The sequence below is a fragment of the Marmota monax genome, unplaced genomic scaffold, assembly GCF_021218885.2.
Source record: "Marmota monax isolate L192 unplaced genomic scaffold, Marmota_monax_Labrador192_F-V1.1 WCK01_AAM20220418_F8-fsc00003, whole genome shotgun sequence".
Lineage (NCBI taxonomy): Eukaryota > Metazoa > Chordata > Mammalia > Rodentia > Sciuridae > Marmota > Marmota monax.
In genome coordinates, this window is record NW_026694084.1 from 26,417,370 (window position 1) to 26,438,111 (window position 20,742).

Sequence of the window (20,742 nt, forward strand, 5' to 3'; positions counted from 1 at the left end):
GTAGTTCTGGAACTGCAGAAGAGTTACAGAGTTGAAATTTTGTCATGCTGCACTTGTTGAAAACTCAAAGAAATAATAAGGACAAGACAACACAGATAGTCATTCTAGCCTACTCTGCCTTGGAGAAAAGAGCCTATTGTTTAATGTGTGTGTGTTTTATTTATTTTTTTCCTCCTGTTCTTCCTCATGTAGTTGGGATTTTAATGAGAAAAAAGGGACTGGATGCAGGCCCTTAATCCAAGCGATATTCATTTTGCAGCTGGCTAACCGCATCCTGGGCATCCTGGCCATCCTGGCTGAGGGGGCAACCCCCGGCAGGCCCTGAGTTCACTGTTGTGGGGAAGCCCTACTCTGGCCCCAGGCAGGAGAAGTCAAGATCAAAGCTCACAAGGCAAATATTGTTCTGATTAAAACCCAACTTTCTGCTTTTGATGTGAACCAACCTCTATTGTTGGTAGAAACAATGGAGGAGTGGAGCCGAAAAGACACTGGCAGGAATTATGAAGCCAGGGTGCACTTCATTTAGAAAAGAGAAAGAGAAGATCGACTGGGGGCATGAGTAGACAGAAAGCAGAAGAAAAACTGAAAGGATGGAGAGGAAACCAAGGCAAAAAGGGTGAGAGGGTCCGAGGAGGGAGCTGAAATCAGCCCACATCCAGGGGACATGGAAGGGACCAAGCACCATTCTCTCCAGGGCCCTGGAGTCAAAGGGGAACCTCATTCTAGTCTCATTGTGCCATCAGTTGCCCATGAGGCTTTAGGATGCCTCAAAGCTCTGCAGGCCCCTTTCCTTAACTTGCAGGTAAGCACCAGAAGCCCCCTTCAATCCCCTTGAAGCTGCCTAATGTTTGTATTCCAGGCTGCTCCCACAAGGTGTGCACTCATCCTGGACTACCACTTCCTTTGTTTCTCCAGGAGAAGGATCAATCATCTCCCATTGGGTAATGAGACGCAGGGAGGGTGTTTGAGCCACTTCCACAAAGTTGCAGCAGTGGGCCGGGTCCCAGGCCACTTCCACTGTTGTAACTACTGACATATTGTGAAATTAAGAAACACCAAAGCAGGATCGCCAAAACCCAAAACCCTCCCCTATCTTCGAATGGTTATATTTCAAAAATGATTATCCTTATTCACAAGCAAGATAAAACTTCCTTTGGGAACAATTTCAGGAAGCTTAACTAAAGGCCCAGTGCTAAATGACCCACCTGCTCCTCCCCTAGAAGCCTGGTCATTTCAATATACCCAGGAGCTTAGCACATCCCTGACACATGGTGAGTAATGGAAAAGCACTTGCTAAATGAATAAATGCACACATGGATGAATAAACGGTCTCCATGTCCTTGGGCTCTGCATACTTCATTAGGAAAATAATAAGGTGGCAATATGTTCTCTGGGAAACATGCAGATTAAAGTCAGGCCCTCAAGCTGGGCAGATCCCCAGAAATAACCCCTTACCACCAGATCTAAGGGACAGCAATAAGGCTCATAACTAGAAGTAGGAATGGCACCCCAGTTTCAGCCATAAGCATCTAATACCAAACTTCAAATAGGATACATTTCTACCATTCAGCTTTTGAATGATGAAAGACAGAACTTTCTGGAAGTCAGAGACTGGGTCCTTTGAAAGATCAATCACCATGGTTTTATTTGCGTCATACATGTTTCTAAGGGGATTAAACAAACTTTACCCTGTGCATATAAGGGGACTCAATGAATGGATAAGCATATGAAATTTGGGGAAATACCAAGAGCATGTATCATGGTATCGACCTTAGACGTATCTATTCCCCATTCAATTGAACAAGTGCTGTTGACTTCCAGTTTTATTTTTCAGCTCATGTTTCCAGCTAGATTTACCTAATGAAGACTGTTCATGATGGTTATAGAGAGGAGATCCACATTGGAGTTACAGCAAAAAGACAAAGAAAAAGAAAAAAAATCAGCTGCTAAATATTGATTTCAGACACTTCAAGATGGTAGGGTCCCTTCTTTGTATGTTCCACCAATGATTCCCAAAGGCCTGTGCAAGTTTGTGCTTCAAATTCAGTCCCTGGGAGGAGGAAAACACAACTTGACATCTACATTCCTTACAAAATTCACAAAGAGGATTAATGAGTTAATAAGCTTTAAGTACTTTGCAAGCCACAGGTGCCTGGAGAACATTATTAGGACCACATTTTTCCTACCAAAGTGGTTCAAGCTTTGAACAGAAGGTGAAATCCCAGGAGAAATGCCTGATTCTAATACAGGAAACTAGAATCCTATTCTCAGGTAATAAGATGTCTGTTAAAGTGCCCTACATTGTCCAGTCACTGGTGGCAGGGACAGATTTAGATAATACGAAGGCAACAGTATCCCCCAAAGCACCATTGAAAGTAGTTAAAATAATAAGCAATTTCGATTAACAGTGGCATCTGCAGCAGCAGCAGAAATGCTCTGGTTAGACTCATGTTCTCCTGAACTCTCTCTCTCAAGTCTAAAACTTATGTACCTGTTCTGCAAACTACAGCTCTACTAATATCCCACGGTTAATGTCAGCCACATCCGGACTCCATATGTGCCTACAAATGTGGCCCCAAACTGAAATGACTGCATTTATTTGATACAACTCAGGTGGGTTCTGAGACTCCGGTTAGCAGAGAAAATACAGTTATTAGGCTCACTTTAAGCTTAACTATGTCACCTTCTTGTCCCCAGGAACATTTCTTCATGGCTCTTTATTTACTCTCAAATAAAAAAAATGATGTGAAATGGTTAGGCAGCTAAAAATTTCCTGAATGATGTCTCCTACACCACAAAATGATTTTATACTTATTTTGCAACCTAGGTTGCCTCAAACTCTAAAACAACCAGTCACCAAAAAAATGAAAAAAAAAAAAAAAAAACTTCATATATTTTTAAGAAGGCAATGACCTCTAAATCAGGAGTTCTGACCCCTCATTTCATGGGTGTTCTAACCTTTCATTTTCAGAACAAAAGGATTCATCCAACAGGGTTGCAAAGAGTAGATTTAAGGATTAGAGAATGGAGGAGGGGAAATATTTGTGGCTATTGAACTGCAGAAAAATACAGTGAGTTTCTAAATCAGTGGTGGCAGAACTCCATCCTGAGCTTATTTCTTGGGCATGCCAGGTCTGTGCTAGTCGGGGAGCCCTCACTGCCATTCAGAGACCCTGTTGCTGTGAATACCCAACACACACATAAATAACCATGACATGTATTAATGGCCACATTGTAGCATGAATAAAATGCCCCAGAACCACAGATTGAAAAGAAATTGATTGAGATTGGCATGGTCATGAAAAACCTTAATGGCAACGACATATTGATTCTATTTCAGAAGGAGGCAGATAGCTTTCCTGGCAGCACATGACATGTATATGGTGGGTGCTCGAGGCCTATTGAGGTATTCACTCATTCATCCACTCAAAGATTGGCTTATTCATTCTTCATCTATTCACCAGGCCTCTATGCACTCCATGTGGACCCTGGGTATATGCGGAACGTCCAATGGGGACAGTTTGAAAAGTGGTGGGTGTCAGGCTCTGAAGTTCTGGTGGTATTCCTATAGTTTTCAGGGATCTAATCAAGGATTTTCAAGCAGGTGAATAACATAATAATGATTTCATTAAGTAAGATAGTTCTGGACAAATATAAAAATTTAAAATGTAGGATGAAAGAAGCTGATGACTGAGAACTGAGAAGATCTTCCTATAGTCTAGAAACAGAATGATATGATCTGGCTGGGACCTGGGCAGCAGGCCTGGGGAAATAACATCGATTTGAAAAACATGGGTAAAATGAAAAGAATTCTGGAAAGAGGCTGTGGACAGAGGCAGAGCTTGGTTTTCTGGCCTGGCTGAGTGGACAGAGCATGAGTGTGTTACCCTGTTTGAGTCCCTGGGAGGAGGGAAGCTAAACTGGAGGGAGAAATGATTTGGGATTTGCAGCATGTCAAATTTGAGAAAATTTGGGGTCATGCCTGCAGGAACATCTGGTGGGCAAGCCTGAAGTTCAGGACAGATGCAAGGGCTGGAGAAAGAGATTTAGAATTGTCTGCAAGGAAATTACATCTGGAACTCTGAAAACAGAAGATAAGACATTTTATTGAAATCCTATTAAAGACATGTGGGAGATGATAGTGTAGGAAGCAAGACCTGCCCCGGAGCAGGATAATCAGGAAAGAGTGCTCTGACAAGCCAGCCAGGCAAGAGGGAGTTTCCAGAAAGAACATGGGTAAGTGGCAAATGTTTGCAAAACAGAACCCCTGCTACATTTTTTTTTTCCTAACCCTACCAACAAATGTGCTTATCAACACATCCTTTAATGAGTCTTTTTCAGCTAGATCTTAAACATTTATCTGTGAAATTCTGTTGAAATCAGGGTTTTCTCTCTCCTTTTTGGTGACACTTCCTCTCATGACCAAGAGCTGGAGATGAGCAGGGGATGAGTCAGAGGATTCGATGGGGCTTGAAGGAACCCAAAGTGGCCAATATGAGAACTTATGTAAAATATATTTTCTTGCCATCATGGATGGTAAAGAGGTTTTTCTAGGTGATAAGTCAAAGTCATTTATGTAATAGCTTTTCTGGAATAATGGGAATTACAGAAGGCTGTGTTTCCAAGAAACAGTAATGGTTGCTTCAATTCTCTTCTTTCTCTCATCAGCCTTCCTCTTTGAGTAACCAGTAGGAAATTTCTAGAAAGAGAAAGCTGCAACATCAAAGCAAACCAATGCCACAAATGCCCATCAGTTGACTTCTTCATATCAGTTAAGTTAGTGATGAGTTAAGATCAAAGAAGCAGGGACCACCTTCCCGGGTTGCCATCTCTCAATAAGTAGATTTTTAAAATTAATTAGCTATCAGATATTTTCTCTTTTTATGAAAGCAACATGTGATATATTAAGTTCAGCTTTTGTTTTATTTTCATTAAAATAAATATGGTCAGACAAAAAAATATAGGAGTAAAAACATGACAACTCAGGTCCAATTTAAACTTGTCATTAATCAAACTCCTGCCAATGCTGTGTCGTGCCCCGTGGAAACCATCTAACCGTGGTTTCCCTTTGACTGAAGCTACAGCTCTTTGCTTGAATTAGATCCACAGTGAGCCAAACTCTGAAGGAGGCCCGCTGACCTACAGGCCATCAGGAACGTGTGCTGAATCAGTGCTTCTTTGCTTTAAAAGGAGCAAGTGGTGGCGAGTGAGGAGATAATGTCTAGAGCTGATCATCAAGGAAATGTAGCATAAGCACATTATTAAGTTAGGGTGGTAACCGCGGAAAGAGCTAAATATGGAAACTGTTACCCGTGGTTTCCTCTGGGAAGTGCACTGGGGGTTGAGGAGGGTGGAGATGGCTAAAGTCAGAGACTGTGTTTTGCACTAGAAGATGTTCTGTACTTTGAATTAAAAAAAAAAAGACATTTTTACTTGGATAATATAAAGCGTTAAAAAAACTGTGAAATGTTATTATTGCATGTATGCTTACTTATGCTTATTGTAATATCAATATCAAAAATCCAATTTACTTAAAATATGTTTTGAAGTGAATTGTCTAAACTATATGAAGCTGATAGTTTTCTAACTTTTGAAATTAGACTCACAGAGTCACAAAAAGATAGACTATCTTCTATTTTACAAATTAAAAGGTCAATTGTGAATTTAAGGGAGCTACCCAAGGCCAGGGATCAAAGGGACAAAGCAAGAATCCAGCCTCTGTATGTGCTTTGTCTGTATCCCTTGGCTTGCCTCTGTGTACTTCATAAAACACAGAATGGATACCTTCTTACAAAGGCATGTTCAGTTGGTGCTCTGGATCCTTCTGAACTAGCACTATCACAGCTCAGCCTTACCAGACATTAAAAATGTCCAACATTCAAGAGAAGTGCAAGGAAAGTTCCAGGAGCTGGGTATGGAGTTGGAATTTGCAAAATGAAAGTCGCTTCCTGGTGGGGAGTGGCCCTAGCCTCCTGCATGACTATACCACTAATGAAACTACTTAGGCAGGTGTATCTGTCTGCTAAGGCTGTCAAATCAAGTATCACAAACTGGGTGGCTCAAACAGGAGAAATTTCTTGTCTCATTGTTTTGGAGACCAGAAGTGCAAAATGAAGGTGTCAGCAGAGTGGGTTCCCTCAAAGGAGCTGTGAAGGAATGTCTCTGGCCTCTGCATGGTCACTTCTAAGTGGCCATCTTCTCCCTGTGTCTCTTCACAAGGTCTTCCTTCCACGAATTTCTGCATGTCCAAATTTCCCCTTTCAATGAGGGTATCAGTAATATTAGTTTAGGGGCTTCGTCCACTCTAGAATGACGTTATCTGAACTAATGATGTCTGTAATGATCTTATTTCCAAATAAGGTCATCTTTTGAGAGACTGGGGGTTAGGATTTCACTATAGCAACTTTGGGGGAACACAGTTCAATCTATAACACTTTGGAGATAACCGAATCCTTCAGGCCTTCCCTCTAACATTTATAGCATTTACTGGAAATTTTCTTCTTCTGGGAATGCATCACATTAAAAGTTAAGATCAATTGGAAAGTAAGATTTATTAGTTAAAAATTCACTTCACATTTGCTTATTTTGAAAGCCTGTCTTAAATAAAGTGGAGAATGTTAACCACAGCTTTATGTTCTTTAAATGAATAGACACTCTAGAATGTTTTAGGATCAAAGGAAGTAATAATTTCAATTATGAATAAGTATGTAGGTACATAAACTTACATATCTATAATATTGTGGTGTACATGCATGCACATGTAATGTTATGCTATAAACATAACAAATACTATATGACAGCATCCCCATCCAATAGTGTAAAACGCACTCACCTAATATATACTAAAACACACTCATGGGGACGTGTCACATTTTAAGAGGTTTTTTTCAATTATAACTGTACAGCTGAACGAAGTCTGAGCGCCTCAGAGTGGGAAAATACACATAAAACTTTAAAATCCAATTTACTTTTTCATTCGACTATGATATTTACCTTTTGCTTTTCACTCAGAAAGAAAAACAAGGGTAACAGGTTCCCTTTGATCTCCAGTCAACTCTCCCTGTGTGAAGGCCTCTACGGCAAGGGCACCACTTTTCACAGGAAGTGTAAAAAGGGAAGGATCTCCTCTTATCAGACCTGATTAATTGTTCTATAATATGTAATTCTAAATTAATCTAGAAAGATTTTGCAAATATGTTTTAGCCGTCTTGGCTGGACTATGCTAGGTTAACTTTGAACACTAGTTCTGCCAGCAAACTAATAGAATAGCAAATATGTTTTGAAGTGAATTATCTAAACTACATGAAGCTGATAGTTTTCCAGGCATGCCTACTTCTCATTCCCCGTTGCTCTGTTTTCACTGACTCATTTCACTCACACATCTTTCATGGCGTCATTCAATAATCATAGGCAAAATCCAACCTAAAAGTGGGTTGCTTTCCTTAAATTTATACAGTTTGGAAGTAGGATGCATTTTTAAAAAGTAATAATACACATGTAGTCTCATTCAGTGCATATTTAATCATAATGAGGTAGTGAGAAAAATTATGGCAAAACATAAGTATGTTTCCTTATTAAAAAAATAAAAAGATAACATTTTCTCTTCTCTTCAATCTTATTTTAAAAAATATTCCGTCCTCCTTCAACTTGCCCTAACAGAGGCTTGGCTTTCCCCTCAAAATACCACTTCATATTCCTTTTAAGCCATTCCAATTCTGGTCCCCACTTCAACTTCTTACCAATTTCAAGGGCAAAGGAGAATAACCAGCAACTCTTTGCTTCTGACTGCTCCTTCCAGACACTTGATACCCATCACTCTCTTAAAGAACTCTGTTCTGCAAGCTACTCCAAGGAATGGCAGGTCTTGCCCAGGAATCCCTTCTCAGAGGGTGTGCGCAGGATGCTGGCTGAGTGGGCATCTGGCTGACTTCCAAAACTCAGCTCTCTGTAGGAAACAAGAGATGCCCAATCCTAGCCACACCAGTCAGATCCCCTCTTTCTCTGGAATTTGGAATTAGAATATCCTTGATGTAGAATATGTCGAAAATGGTGTGAAAATAGCAGTGGAAGAAGAAATCCATACATTTGTACTTCAGTTCATTCATTCATTCTTTCACTCATTGTTCATGCAAGATAAACCATCAGCTTCTGGCCAGAAGGTAATTAGAATTATCTAGCTGAAAAAGCAAAGTGTCCGCGTGGGAAGATGGAAAAGTAGGTTCAGGCTAAAGCTGTAGCAGGTTCTGATGGCAGATCAAAGGTTTTGGTTTTATCTTTCAGTTAAAATGAAAAGGTAGCCAGCTTCATAGAACCAATCCATATCAATGTTCCCCTGCTTTTCCATCACTGTCCTTTCAAGACTTATAATTTGAACGTAACCACCATGGACTGAAATATCATTCCAATCCACCATTTTTGTTACTAGGATTGAACTGTCTGTGACACCATCATTCTCCCTGACTTTAACAGGAGGCAGATGAAGGGAAGAATACAGAATGTGGCCTCTCTGTAAGTCTGTTTATCCAGGTGGATTTTAAGTGCCTTGAGGACTGGTACTGGTACTTTGTCAAAGTTTTTATCTCTAGATCTCTGTACACAAGAGATGCTCAGTCCACGTATGTAGACCAGAAAGGAATGGGAAACATTCATCCTTGAGCTTGGATATGGAACTGGGGTTGAATGTGATTTTAAAGAACATACATACACACATATTCCTTAGAATATCTGAAGGAATACCTTACATGAAGAGTGAGTCTGGGAAATGTGCTTTCTTTGGCATAAGGAGAAGGCAGGAGAAAAAGAAGTGGAAAGAGAGCCAAATACTTTCAAAGAACAACATTATGTCCTCAGGAAAGAGCGATTTAACGATATGCAACACACCTGTGCTTGCCCAACGGCACAGTGATTAAGAAATGTTGTTATCGCCTTCAAAAGCAAGTTTTCTGAAACATTAAATATGATAACCTCCTGGTGAATTTTTCCACAGCACTGCAGTAACCACTTCTAATCATGCAGCTCAAAAGATAAGGCAAGTGGAGATCTAACAGTACACAGGCTGCCCATGAAGAAATACTGTTCTCAAACGTAATCTATCAGGACATAATCTATTAACTGTTCCACTCAAGGGACCAACTCCAGTTCAAAACCTTTCTTTCTTCCAGGGAACTGGGTGTCTGGAATTACAAACACTAGGGCAAGAAGTTGTGCAACCATGAGTCAACCTATTTACCGTCAAACCCTACACTGTTTTAACTAGGCAAATGCAGGTTTTTCTAAGATGGTTTTTCAAATCTTACTTACAAGATTCTAGAACACATTAACAACTCAATAATTAATCTGAATTTTAAATGCCGCTTCCAAAGAAAACAACAACAAAAAATCGTTAGATTTAAAAATCTTCATAGCTTTGCTATTTGAACCACATGAAAGAGCTTTTTAGACGTGTGACTAGCTCTTAGTGTCTTTCTCAATGAAGAATATATGCTTCAACTTATTTTTAATATAGGTCAAGTGTGATCATTGTTTTATGCTGTGGAAGGGAAAAAAATCTGCAAATGGTTTAGTTATGACTATAATAGGGTGAGTCCAGGAAATTAAGCTTCCTTTTCACATAGCTCCCTTCTTCTTTGTGAATCAAACCGGAAGGATGAGCAAAGAGGTGGTGAATTTAGTATTAAGAAGGTGAACTTTATGACCACTCAGTAGAAAACTGGAAAGTCATCAAGAAGTCCCTTAGACCATACGGTATCCTGAAGCATGGCACAACTTGATAACTGATAGTGGAATTGCTGAAATTTTTTGTTAATAAACAATCATTCCCTTTTTAAACCTCCCCCATCACTACTCCAGCCCCCATAAGCCAGGTTTTTCTCATGTCTTCACCCAGAAAACTCAGAGAGTAGAAAACCCAGAAGGTAAGTCCCTTCTTTCATAAGGACTAATCAGAGCATCAACTTAAAGACCACTCACTCCTTCATTCATCCATTCAACAAGTATTTATTAGTGCACACTAAGTTCCAGGTACTAGAGAATATAACTGTAAACAGGAGGAGGCAGACAAGAAGCCAATTAATAGCATATGAGTGTTATATACATACTACAGTACATCAAAATATGTAGTTTAAGGTTCTGGAAAGAAGGCAAGGTAAAGATAGAGAGGGATTGCTGTTAATGACCATCTTGTTAGTTTTACAACTACAATATCAACATGGCAATTTGTGAAGTTTCAGTTGATAACTCCTTTAGGCTATGAGGGTTAAGATTTCAACATATGAATATCAGGGCAACAAATTCTACCTATAGTAAGAGTAAAATATGTGAAAGTAGGAGGAGAGCCAACAATCTGTAAAACAGGTCTGGGTATGAAAACTGAAATAGAGTGCCCATGAAGTGGGAGGCTCCTGGCACCTGGGATCTGCCCTGGGGAGCCTAACATTTCCAGTCTGGTGGGAGAGGACTCCAGAGGGATTTAAATTAAAACCGCTCTGTGTGGGAAGCACGCTGATTTTACACAGCACTGAAACGGGCACTGACCAGCAAGAATGGGCTATTCTGCATCCACTGCAGGCCCAGGCTCTGCATGACAATATTCCTTACTGTGCTGGCTTTCAGGGTTCCTCCCTGCATGTCTGTATGGCATTTAGTGTTTGTAGCAATCATTTAGCAAAGCTGCAAATAGTGTTCTATGCATTTTGTATGTCTGATCTGTCTCTACAACTTTTTCAGAAAATCTTTCCATTTTCCCAAAGTAAATTTTACAATATATGTGCACAATATAGAGCTTCATATCTTAAGAGGAGGAGGAGGGGGAGGAGGAGGAGGAGGAGGAGGAGGAGGAGGAGGAGAAGAAAGTAAATAGCTGAGGATGGAATTTTACAGACTTTATTTTTGGAGATTCCATTAAAAAATGTTTTCTTTCAGATATTTCTTCCAGTCTTACTGGGCATTTTCTGAAGGATACACAACATAACTCAGGGCTTGGAATAACTATATAAAGTTGCATTAGTTTTCCTCTGATAGACATGAATAAAAACACCATAAATGAAACAGGAGCTCCAGTCACGTCATAGATGAGGCAAAGATAAATTTGTGTAGAGTATCTTTACTGGAAAAATAAGAACTACGGATTCTGTGACACAGTTATAATTTGAAGTAAAATACAAATAAACATATTTATATTTTAAATAAAATAAAATACAAATAAAAGTTTTACATGTTTAAAATATTTTGAAGCCAGGACATCCATATCAACACTCTGGTTTTCTAGTTTATAAATAAGGATCGGAGTGCACACTATTAAAACTCAGGGCGGAGGCCAGTCTTGGCTAGTGAACTTCTGAGTGTCAGAAGTGTGCTACATCAATAGCAGAGTTTTCACTAACACCAGTAGAGTTTATCTCTATGACTGGAGTTGATAGTACTCACTGCCACATACACTCAAATTTATCAAAGAATGTCCCATTGGCATAGCCAATTCAAATGTTTTTAAAAGATTCACCTGGAGGTGTAGCTCCGGTGGAGTGTGTATTTAACCTTACTCCAGGCTTTTAATTTAATCCCTAGTACAAAAATAAAATAAAATAAAATAAAGAAATAAGGATGGGGATAGTGCACCCAACTTTGTTAATCAGGTTCCCTTTCAACCAGGAGTTGATATAATGAAGGCCCATGGTCTGAAGACATTCTTGAGTAGTTGTTGACCCAAAGCTATGTAAATTATTTTATAGTCAGTAAATCTCGCTAACCAAATCCACTTATTTCTTACTTTTGTCCAAACCTGGCTATGTTAAGGCCATCGCTAATAACCAACAATTACCAATGGGTAATTCTGTTGATTTCACTGAAGTGTTAAATATAAAACCTGACTGACTCCTTCTCTAAGAAGCTTACAGTCAAGTGGAAAATGACAAAGAGATCATAATAACAGCAAACCCACTGGGAACTTGATATGTTAGATACTGCACTAAGTTCTGTATCAGTGCATTTTGGGGCTATTAAAGTTTGTTTAGGGCTGGGGATATAGCTCAGTTGGTAGAGTGCTTGCCTTGCTTGCATAAGGCCCTGGGGTTCAATCCCCAGCACCACAAAAATAAATAAATAAAATTTTATTTAACAGAAAGTTTAATATAAAAATATACATGACCCAATTTTTATGTCATAGTTAAACAGGTGGAGAAGGGACACAGATTTCTCTGCTGAACAACCATTATTTATACGTGTTCCAATGCTTCTAACATGAAGATACTATTTCCTTGCATCACCACCATTCCAATACTGTTCTGTTGCACACTAGTTGCCATCTCCACACAGTCATCTATCATAAAATTCATAAAGGGGTCAAATCCCCGCAATATTCCTTCGACACGTCTGCCACCATTTAAAGAAAGTACTTTTGTTCCCCTGTGTTATCAGTGAGAAAATGGAGGCCTGCATAGGTGAGCCAAAGGTACAAGTTTGTCCACTCCGCTCCATGTGTAGCTTTTGACTGTCACTTTGTGACTTAATAGTTCCCCTGTGGACATGCAATGGGAATAGTACTAGCAAAAGACAGAGATACTGTTAATGTCTATGTGTGCTCCAAAATCAAGACAAATCAATCCACAAGAGACAGGCACTCTATGCAAAAGAGAAAGGCAATATCATAGTACGTGGCAACAAGTACTGTAAGTTGCCCACCTTGGATCAGACCTGTTCATGCCCACTAACTCCAGGCCTCAGTATTCTTGACTGTTCCACAGTCAGTGTTTGGCCACATCACAGCCAGTTTGGGCCAATGGTTCTCAGGCCTGAGCATACACTGGAATCACTGGGAAAGGTTTTAAAGCTCCTAATGCCCCAAATGAATCCAAGACTAACTAAAACCAGGATCTCTTGGGGAAGGATTCACCATTAGGGGTTTTTTAAATATTTATTTTTTAGTTTTCGGTGGACACAACATTTTTATTTTTTTATGTGGTGCTGAGGATCGAACCCAGAGCCCTGTGCATGCCAGGCAAGCACGCTACTGCTTGAGCCACATCCCCAGCCCCATCATGAGGGTTTTTAAAGCTTCCCAAGGTGTGGCCAACTTTGGGAACCAGTGCTATAGGCTATACACCAGTGTCTCTCAATGGGAGCTCTTTTGTTCCCCAGAGGACATTTGGCAGGCACTTTTGTTGATTACAACTAGAGGAAAAGATGGTACTCGCAGCTGGAAGCCAAGATTCTACTCAACATCCTACTATGCAAAGGATTCCCCTTATCCCCAACAAAGAGTTACTGGCCCCAAATGTCAAGAGTACTGAGGTTGAGGAACTTTGAAGTACACAATGCTCCTGTTATGGTTTAGGTATGAGGTGTTCCCCAAAACTCATGTGTAAGAAACTCCAAGAATCTTCAGAGGTGAAGTGTTTAGATTATGAAAGTTGTAACCTAATCAGTGTATCAATCCACACACGGATTAACTTGGTGGTAACTGTAGGCGAATGGGGAGTGGCGGGAGGCATGGAGGCATGGCTTTGGGGTTTATATTTTCTCCCTGGTGAGCAGAGTGAGCTCTCTTTCTGCTCACCAGGGAGCCACGTTCTCCTGGTGGCAGTGTTTTGAGCTGCTTTCCTCCACCATGCCCTCCTACTGTGGTGTGCTGCCCAACCTTGGGCCCAGAGTAATGGAGTCAGTCACCTCTGAACTGAGACGTCCGGAACTGAGCACCAAATAAACTTTTCTTCCTCTAATTGTTCTTGTCAGGTCTTTTGGTCACAGATATGAAAAAGCTGTCGAAAACAAACTCCCTTAGTACTCTCTACACTCATAAGAACTGTTCAATAACTATCAACAAGATCTGAATGATTCTCTGCTGGCTAAAAATTCAAAAAAATTAAGAAGCTGATAAAGGTGGCTCGAATTATTGCTTTGCAAAGTTTCCTAAGGATAATATACTCAATCTTGCTCCGAACCAAATTTTTACAACAGATTTGAAATGAAAACATGTTTAGCACTGTGCACCATACCTCTTTCACCACAATTTCCTCTAACCACTTTTAGATTGAGAAATGTGATTATGACGAAGCCTTAAGTTATATGTTACTTCCTCTGTATGCAGTTCTACATTGAGAAGTTGGTCGACAGGGAATAACTGTACTTCTCTGCCTGAGGACATCTTTTAGTTGGTAGTGCACATGACCCTCACTGAGATGCTAGCCAGAAGTACCACAAAGTTAATGTCCTGGAAGCATCTCTTAATGAAAAGATGGATGGATAGTTGGTTAGTAAAGTGTACCTGGGTTCCATAGCCTTCCATTGGGATATGCTGAGTTCTAGAGAGACTGAGTGGCTCACAGTGGGGCCTTCAATATGAGCTCATTCCCTTCACTGTCTGACGTCCTCACTCCATTCCAGTGTTTCCTTGATATATCTCAAATAAACTTCTGGCACTTAGATCCTCAACACAAACTCTGACTCTTAGGGTGTACAAAGATGAAACAAATCTCCAAGGAGATGAAATCATCAGATAAGCATAGCACACTCAAGAATGAAGAAGAGAGAAAAGAACTAGGGGACGCCTGAGTCAATACTAGTGCAAACAAAGAATCTTCAAAAGCTATTTGTAACATGCTCAGGAGACAAGAAAAGATAGGGCATCCACAAAGCAACGAGAGGATGCTATATTAAAAAGGAGCAATGAGAGAACAAGAAAGTAGTTTTGGAACTTAGAGATCTGTATGACAGATGGAATGGGAAAAAAATCAAGGCAACAGTGATAGATAAAAATATAGTAATTCTCCATAGGGGGAAATAAAGAGAGCAAAAATAAAAACAGAAGAGAAGGTGGAGAAAAAAAACAATAAGGCAACAACAAAATCAGTTTATTGGTGAGTTAATATAGGAGGTCCAACATTTAACTGACAGGATTTCCTCACACAGAGAACAAAGAAAATGGAGGCAAGAAATTGTACAAGAAAATGCCCCAGAACTGAGGTATAAGATCTTCAGGCCAGAGGTCCCAAGAGGGAATAGTTTAGGGCTTCAGGAAAAAAAAATGAACAGTATGAGTAGATTATGTGATATATATGAGTATTTGGAAAAAATTATTGCTAGAAATTTGATAAATCCATTGTTGCACTTGGAAGAAGAAAAATAACAGACATTTTAATTTTTTCTAAAAAAATATTTAAGAAACTAAGCAAATAGAAATGAGAAGCAGTTACTAGCTCCAAGAAACTTAATCATACAATATTATGTGACTAGAGTATGAAACAATATTGACAGGGTCAATATTTTATAAACATTGATTGGCTTGGTCCATAATGCCTAGAATTGATAAATCAAGAAATAGTAGTATGAGCATAATACTCAGAATAGTAAAATGTATATTCTAATTTTAAAATATTATTAACATTATGATTTATTTTAATATTCTAAGTTTTGTGTTCTGGAATATACGGTACAGACTCTTAACATCTAGGCAGGAGAGAGTGTGAGGAAAGGCAGACAAAGGAATGCTATAAGCAGATATTATGTTAATTCATAAAAAAAAATTTAGAAATGAAGTAGAGAACAGAGGGAAATATAGGAATATTGCAAGCAAAAATGAAAAAAAATCATTAACCTTGATTTTCATTATAGATGAAAGAATGCTTCAGATGAAAGTATTTGAAATGCAGGGCCCCAAATAGTCAAATAATTACCTATATTTTACATTTCACTTTGCTTATATAACCCTACTGTGTTAGTCAACTGTGACCAAAATATCTGACAAGAACAACTTAAAGGAGGAGAGATTTATTCTGGCTCAGTTTCAAAGGTTTCAGTCCACTGCCAGCTGGCTCCATTGCTTTGGACCTGGGAATGTGTGACAGAGGAGGCTGTCATGGAGGAAGCAGAAAGAGAGACAGGAAGGGGTCAGGGACAAGATATAGCATCAAGGGCACCCCCGCCCCCAGGTCCCATTCCCTCCAAAAAGGTTCCACCACCCACAGTTCCCACAGCTTTCTCATAGTCCATTCTGCTCTGAATACCTACACGGATTGACCCTCTGCTGAGGCCAGAACCCCCAGGATCTAATCATCACTTCCCCAAAGCTCCACCACTGCTGCGCTCGAAATCTCACCCCTGCTCATTCACGAGCCTTTTGGAACATTCCAGATCCAAACCACAACACTTATTAAGTCACCTTCTTCGGGAAAAACCTTCCTTTTAACTTCCAATATACTTTAAGCCTTCTCTTTGGGTCATTCTATAAGTTCTGCAACAGCATTTTCTCATACTTGTATACTTTTTTTTTATTATTTTGTAAAATGCATTTGTAATCTGCAGGAATGTAACCCAACCCTCTGCTCCTGTCTCCCCTCTGCACTGTTATATTTCAGAAGAACTTGAGCTTCATCTCATTCCAGTATAGATTTTTGCTTCAACCTATAAAAAAAAAAAAAAAGGCCCATCAAAGAAATACTTGTTGTACTAATAATACTACGTAGTTCCTACACACCACGTTGAATCAATTCAAACTGCTTCTGTTTCGTATAGTTTTCATCTCTGATTTTGAAAATGAGCTTTTGTGCTGCTGGCATCATGAATTCACTGGAGGCTTGGATGGAAGCTGAGTTCCTTCAGAGAGTGTTGACAACTGCTCTTGTCCCTCAGTCAGGGCTCTTCTCACCTGAGACTGCTTTTAATTATCTGCCCAAATATTTTTTTTTTCCATATGCACAATGACATTGTCAATTCAAACCTAAATATTTATTAGAACGGATTTGCCTTTCAAAATCTCAAGAGAAATATTTTTTTTTCCTTCCATCAGTACCAGATTTGAGACTTCCAAGTTTCTTTGTTGTGTATTCTGTGTGATGGGCTTTTGTTCCGTGTTTCCTACATGTTGAAGGTTCAGCCTCCTCACACCCTAACTTTAAGCAGCCCTCCTACTTGACTCCATCTCAGACAATTATTTTTTTCTTTTCTTACATGTACATAAACATGATATATTTTCCACCAGATGATCTCTTGGATTCCATACAACACAGTACTATATAATAGAATAAAAAAATGGAAGTATAATACTGGTTTAATAGCAGTTATGTAAGTACATTTATGTAAATTTACATAAAACAGTTATGTAAATTTACATTTTTAATAAAAGAAACATTCTGGCTTCTTTTAGCTAATAAGATCTTCACATTCCTACAATTTTTCACAGAAGTTTGCATTTGGCTGTGTAGTTTAAATAGTCGCCTCCTAGCTTTCCTTTACAAAACATTTTTTTCCTGCAACTTCCTGCATAATCAGCATATTAGTACAAATTTTACATTTGCCCACCAAAACCCACAGCAGCCTACACTGTGGTCTGGTTGATGGAAAACATGTGATATTACTAAAAATCATCAACAAAACACACCCATGTGGGATCATACTCCTCTCCCTTCAAAGCAAGCGAAATCCCTTTGGGATAGCCATTATACTGTTCCCTAATATGGCAAATTCAAAACTGTCTCATGTACCCCCAAAAGACCTTTTTCTTTCTTTTTTTCTTTTTTGGTACCATGATTGAACTCAGGGGCACTTGACCATTGAGCCTCATCTCCAGCCCTATTTTGTATTTTATTTAGAGACAGGGTCCCACTGAGTTGCTTGGTGCCTCACTTTTGCTGAGGCTGGCTTTGAACTCTAGATCCTCCTGCCTCAGCCTCCCAAGCTGCTAGGATTACAGGCATGTGCCACCACACCAGGCTCCCAAAGACCTTTTTCAACATATGATTAAACCCTTTAACTTACGTGATTGAACCCTCTATTTGGAAATAACACTAGCTAGGTTTGTGCTGTGCCATATTACATGGTTAGTGATTATTGAGTCTTCAATCAGCTCCAGCAATGAGCCGACTGCTTTTTATACACAATCACTTTACTCCTTACAGCAAACCCAAGAAGAGGAAATTTACTTTACTGGTTAAAAAATAGAGGCTTGTAGTTTAGTAACTTCAATGAGCTCCCACAGCTGGGAAGAGGTGGAATAAGAATTTCAGCCTAGAGAGAGTGAATCGCAGGTCCACCCTCTAAGCCACCAGACTGTATGTATTGCTTACTGCTTTGAGAAAAGGGGGAAAAAAACTATGATGGAAAGAAACATGGCAGTTTGCACAGCAATGCAAATAAACTGGATTTGTTAAAAGCAGCCATACTCAACAACCAGTCAAATTTTAGACAAATCTTTCCGCACTTATCAACATGCCAAGAACAATGCTTGCAACCACAAGAGCAGTTGTTTAAAAAGTACTGAGCTCACACATGGGTCATCATTTTAATTTCCTTTACAATCACCAGGCATCCCGAACTTTTCCATCTCGTCCAGCCCACACGGAGAGTGAGGCTCATCTTCGTGGGTCTGTTAGAACACTGACCTCATAGTGGGTAATGTATATTTCCGCTGAAGTCTCACTGTGCAGGCCAGAGCTGAAGGCAAGCATTAGTATAGATCAAGGCCAGTGAAGTGGGTAATGAGGTTTGGTACATAAAACACTTGGTGTAAATGCAGGGGAACTTCTGGCTTTTCTTTAACATTAACTACTTCGAAAGGCATCACGTGAAATGGAATGCTTGGAAGGCCAGTAGCTGAAAGGAAATAATTTTCCAAGCAGACCACTGGTAGCTTCAGCTAGATACCTTTCACAAATATGGAGCTGTGTGCATGCAGTCAGTTATTTTTAATACACACTCCATGGGGCGACTGCTAAAATGGACGGCTGAACCTGAAGAGCATCACCCACCACAGCAGAAATGAGGAGTTGAAGGGCCATTCCCATCAGCTTCACTGGAGGAAGATGGTCTGAATCCTCACACACATACGTACGCTTACAAAAGACACAATTAAAATATCCAAGCAGACAGTTTTCATCTCCTCAGGTAAAAAGTGTTCTTACATATTCAGATTCATAGGGCCTGAGCCACAGAAGGTGGTAGATGGTGGGGGGGTGGGCAGGAGGGGTGGTTATAAAAGTAACATTAAAAGGATAATTACATTCTTTCTTGAACTTTTAAAAATCTTGTCTTGTTCCACTTTCAACTGTCTTTCAGATGGGTCTGTGTTAAGCAAATGCTTCTCAGATCCCATACAGTCACTTCTATGTTGCTTTCTTCAGAGCCAGGTATAATTCTCATTATCCAATGCCAAGTGTTTATCCCTGTGGCAGAGCAGGGTGAGTGGTAGGTGATGGGAGTTAAAAAAAAGAAAGAAGGAAGGAAGGAAGGAAGGAAGGAAGGAAGGAAGGAAGGAAAGAAAGAAAGAAAAGAGAGAAAGAAACTAGTCCCAGGATTCTTTCCCTCCCTCCCTCCCTTTCTGGCTTCCTTCCTCTGTTCTACCTCTGTCCCTCCTCTCTTTACCTTTCCCCCTCCCTCCTTCCTTCCATCTATCTGCCTTTACATCATTTCCTTTCTAACATTTTAATAGCCTAATGTGTGCAGGTGCTGCGCTATCTGCTGGGTTCATGCTAATCCTCATCGCTAATTACACTGGCTTGTCATTATCAGTCTCAAGAGCTTCACACCCTGTGTCTGATGGCTGCCTCCTTAGTTTACTTTAGGCTCCCTGAAATCAGGGGCCATGGCATATACCTCTTCAGTTCCCTCTGTCCACTATGGGATGTCTTGAGTTTGTGTAGTGCACGGCAGGACAACCTTGATGGAGCGTTGGGCCACCTGACTCCCAGCTCCATCATGTACAAGGTAACCTCAGGTAAGTCGCCTGCTCTCTGGCACTTCCACTTCCTCCTGTGAACCCGAGGAGATCGTAGCACCAGCCCCTCCATCCACAGAAGTTGGCTTGACCACAACATCACAAGGTGAGCAAAGTCACTTTACAAAGCTGTCCTTGCCTGGGAAGGTGCTCCTAAGCAAAAATCAGAGGGACTGAACACTGGAGCCTTGCCCACCTTCTGTTAGAAGTGTGTCTCTGGATCACCTTCCTGACATGGAAACCAGAGCATGACATGCCCCTGCTTTAAACACTTGGGCTTCAGTACAAAGTCCGGCTCTGTACACACAGGCTTGGTTTCCATTCAGCTTTGTCATTTTCCACTCTTACCCATCAGTAAGGTGTGAAGGTCACATTCTGCCTTCCTAAGCATACTAAGTCACAGTGGAGGCCTTTGCTGTTTTGGGGACTTCCTTGAGACACTGCTTTTCTTAGCCCTGTCCAAGGAGAGACCAGGTACCCTTCTCCAGGGATACCACAGAATTTTATAACATCCCTGATGTCACCCTTCTTCCTCTGTCCTGTAGGTATTTGCATCATGCTTATCCATATCTGTCACTAGATTGGTGATTTTTTTTTTTTTTTGGTACTGGGGATTGAACTCAGAGGCACTTGACCACTGAGTCATATCCCCATCCCTATTTTGTATTTTTATTTAGAGAAAGGATCTCACTGAGTTGCTTAGCACCTCACATTTGCTGAGGCTGACTTTAAACTCACGATCCTCCTGTCTTAGGCTCCCCAGTTGCGGGATTACAGGCTTGTGCCACTGTGCCTGGCTAGATTGGTGCTTCTTGAGGGTGAAGTCCCAGTGGCATATGACACATAGAAGACACTCAATAAATGACTTGTCAGTTGGGAATATATGTAAATGAATGAGAAACGTTTTGATGAGCAAGAAAGAGATTATTTACAGAGGTGCAGTAGATTCTGGAAGGACTACCTGGGAACTCCCTTAGTATTACTGATTCAGCAAACTAGATCAATAGTCAATAATAATGTTCTTTCCCAAAGATGTCTACGTT

General features: G+C 40.2%; 2 protein-coding genes and 1 non-coding gene across 3 annotated transcripts in view; 1 reads left to right on the forward strand and 2 right to left on the reverse strand.

Annotated features, from left to right (window-relative positions):
- The window catches only part of Sntb1 (syntrophin beta 1), a 234,752-nt gene that overhangs the window by 207,433 nt on the left and 6,577 nt on the right, over positions 1 to 20,742 (reverse strand). The window lies entirely within an intron of this gene.
- LOC124107022 (small nuclear ribonucleoprotein G-like) lies at positions 1,620 to 13,602 on the reverse strand. Its single transcript, XM_046464988.2, has 2 exons — positions 13,550 to 13,602; positions 1,620 to 12,399 (listed from the first exon to the last, which is right to left on the reverse strand). Exons 1-2 carry the CDS (start codon positions 13,600 to 13,602, stop codon positions 12,210 to 12,212), a joined length of 243 nt encoding a protein of 80 aa, XP_046320944.1. The 3' UTR covers positions 1,620 to 12,209.
- On the forward strand, positions 11,285 to 11,434 carry LOC124107080 (small nucleolar RNA SNORA62/SNORA6 family). The gene has a single exon (XR_006856283.1). It is a non-coding gene; the product is annotated as a small nucleolar RNA SNORA62/SNORA6 family (small nucleolar RNA).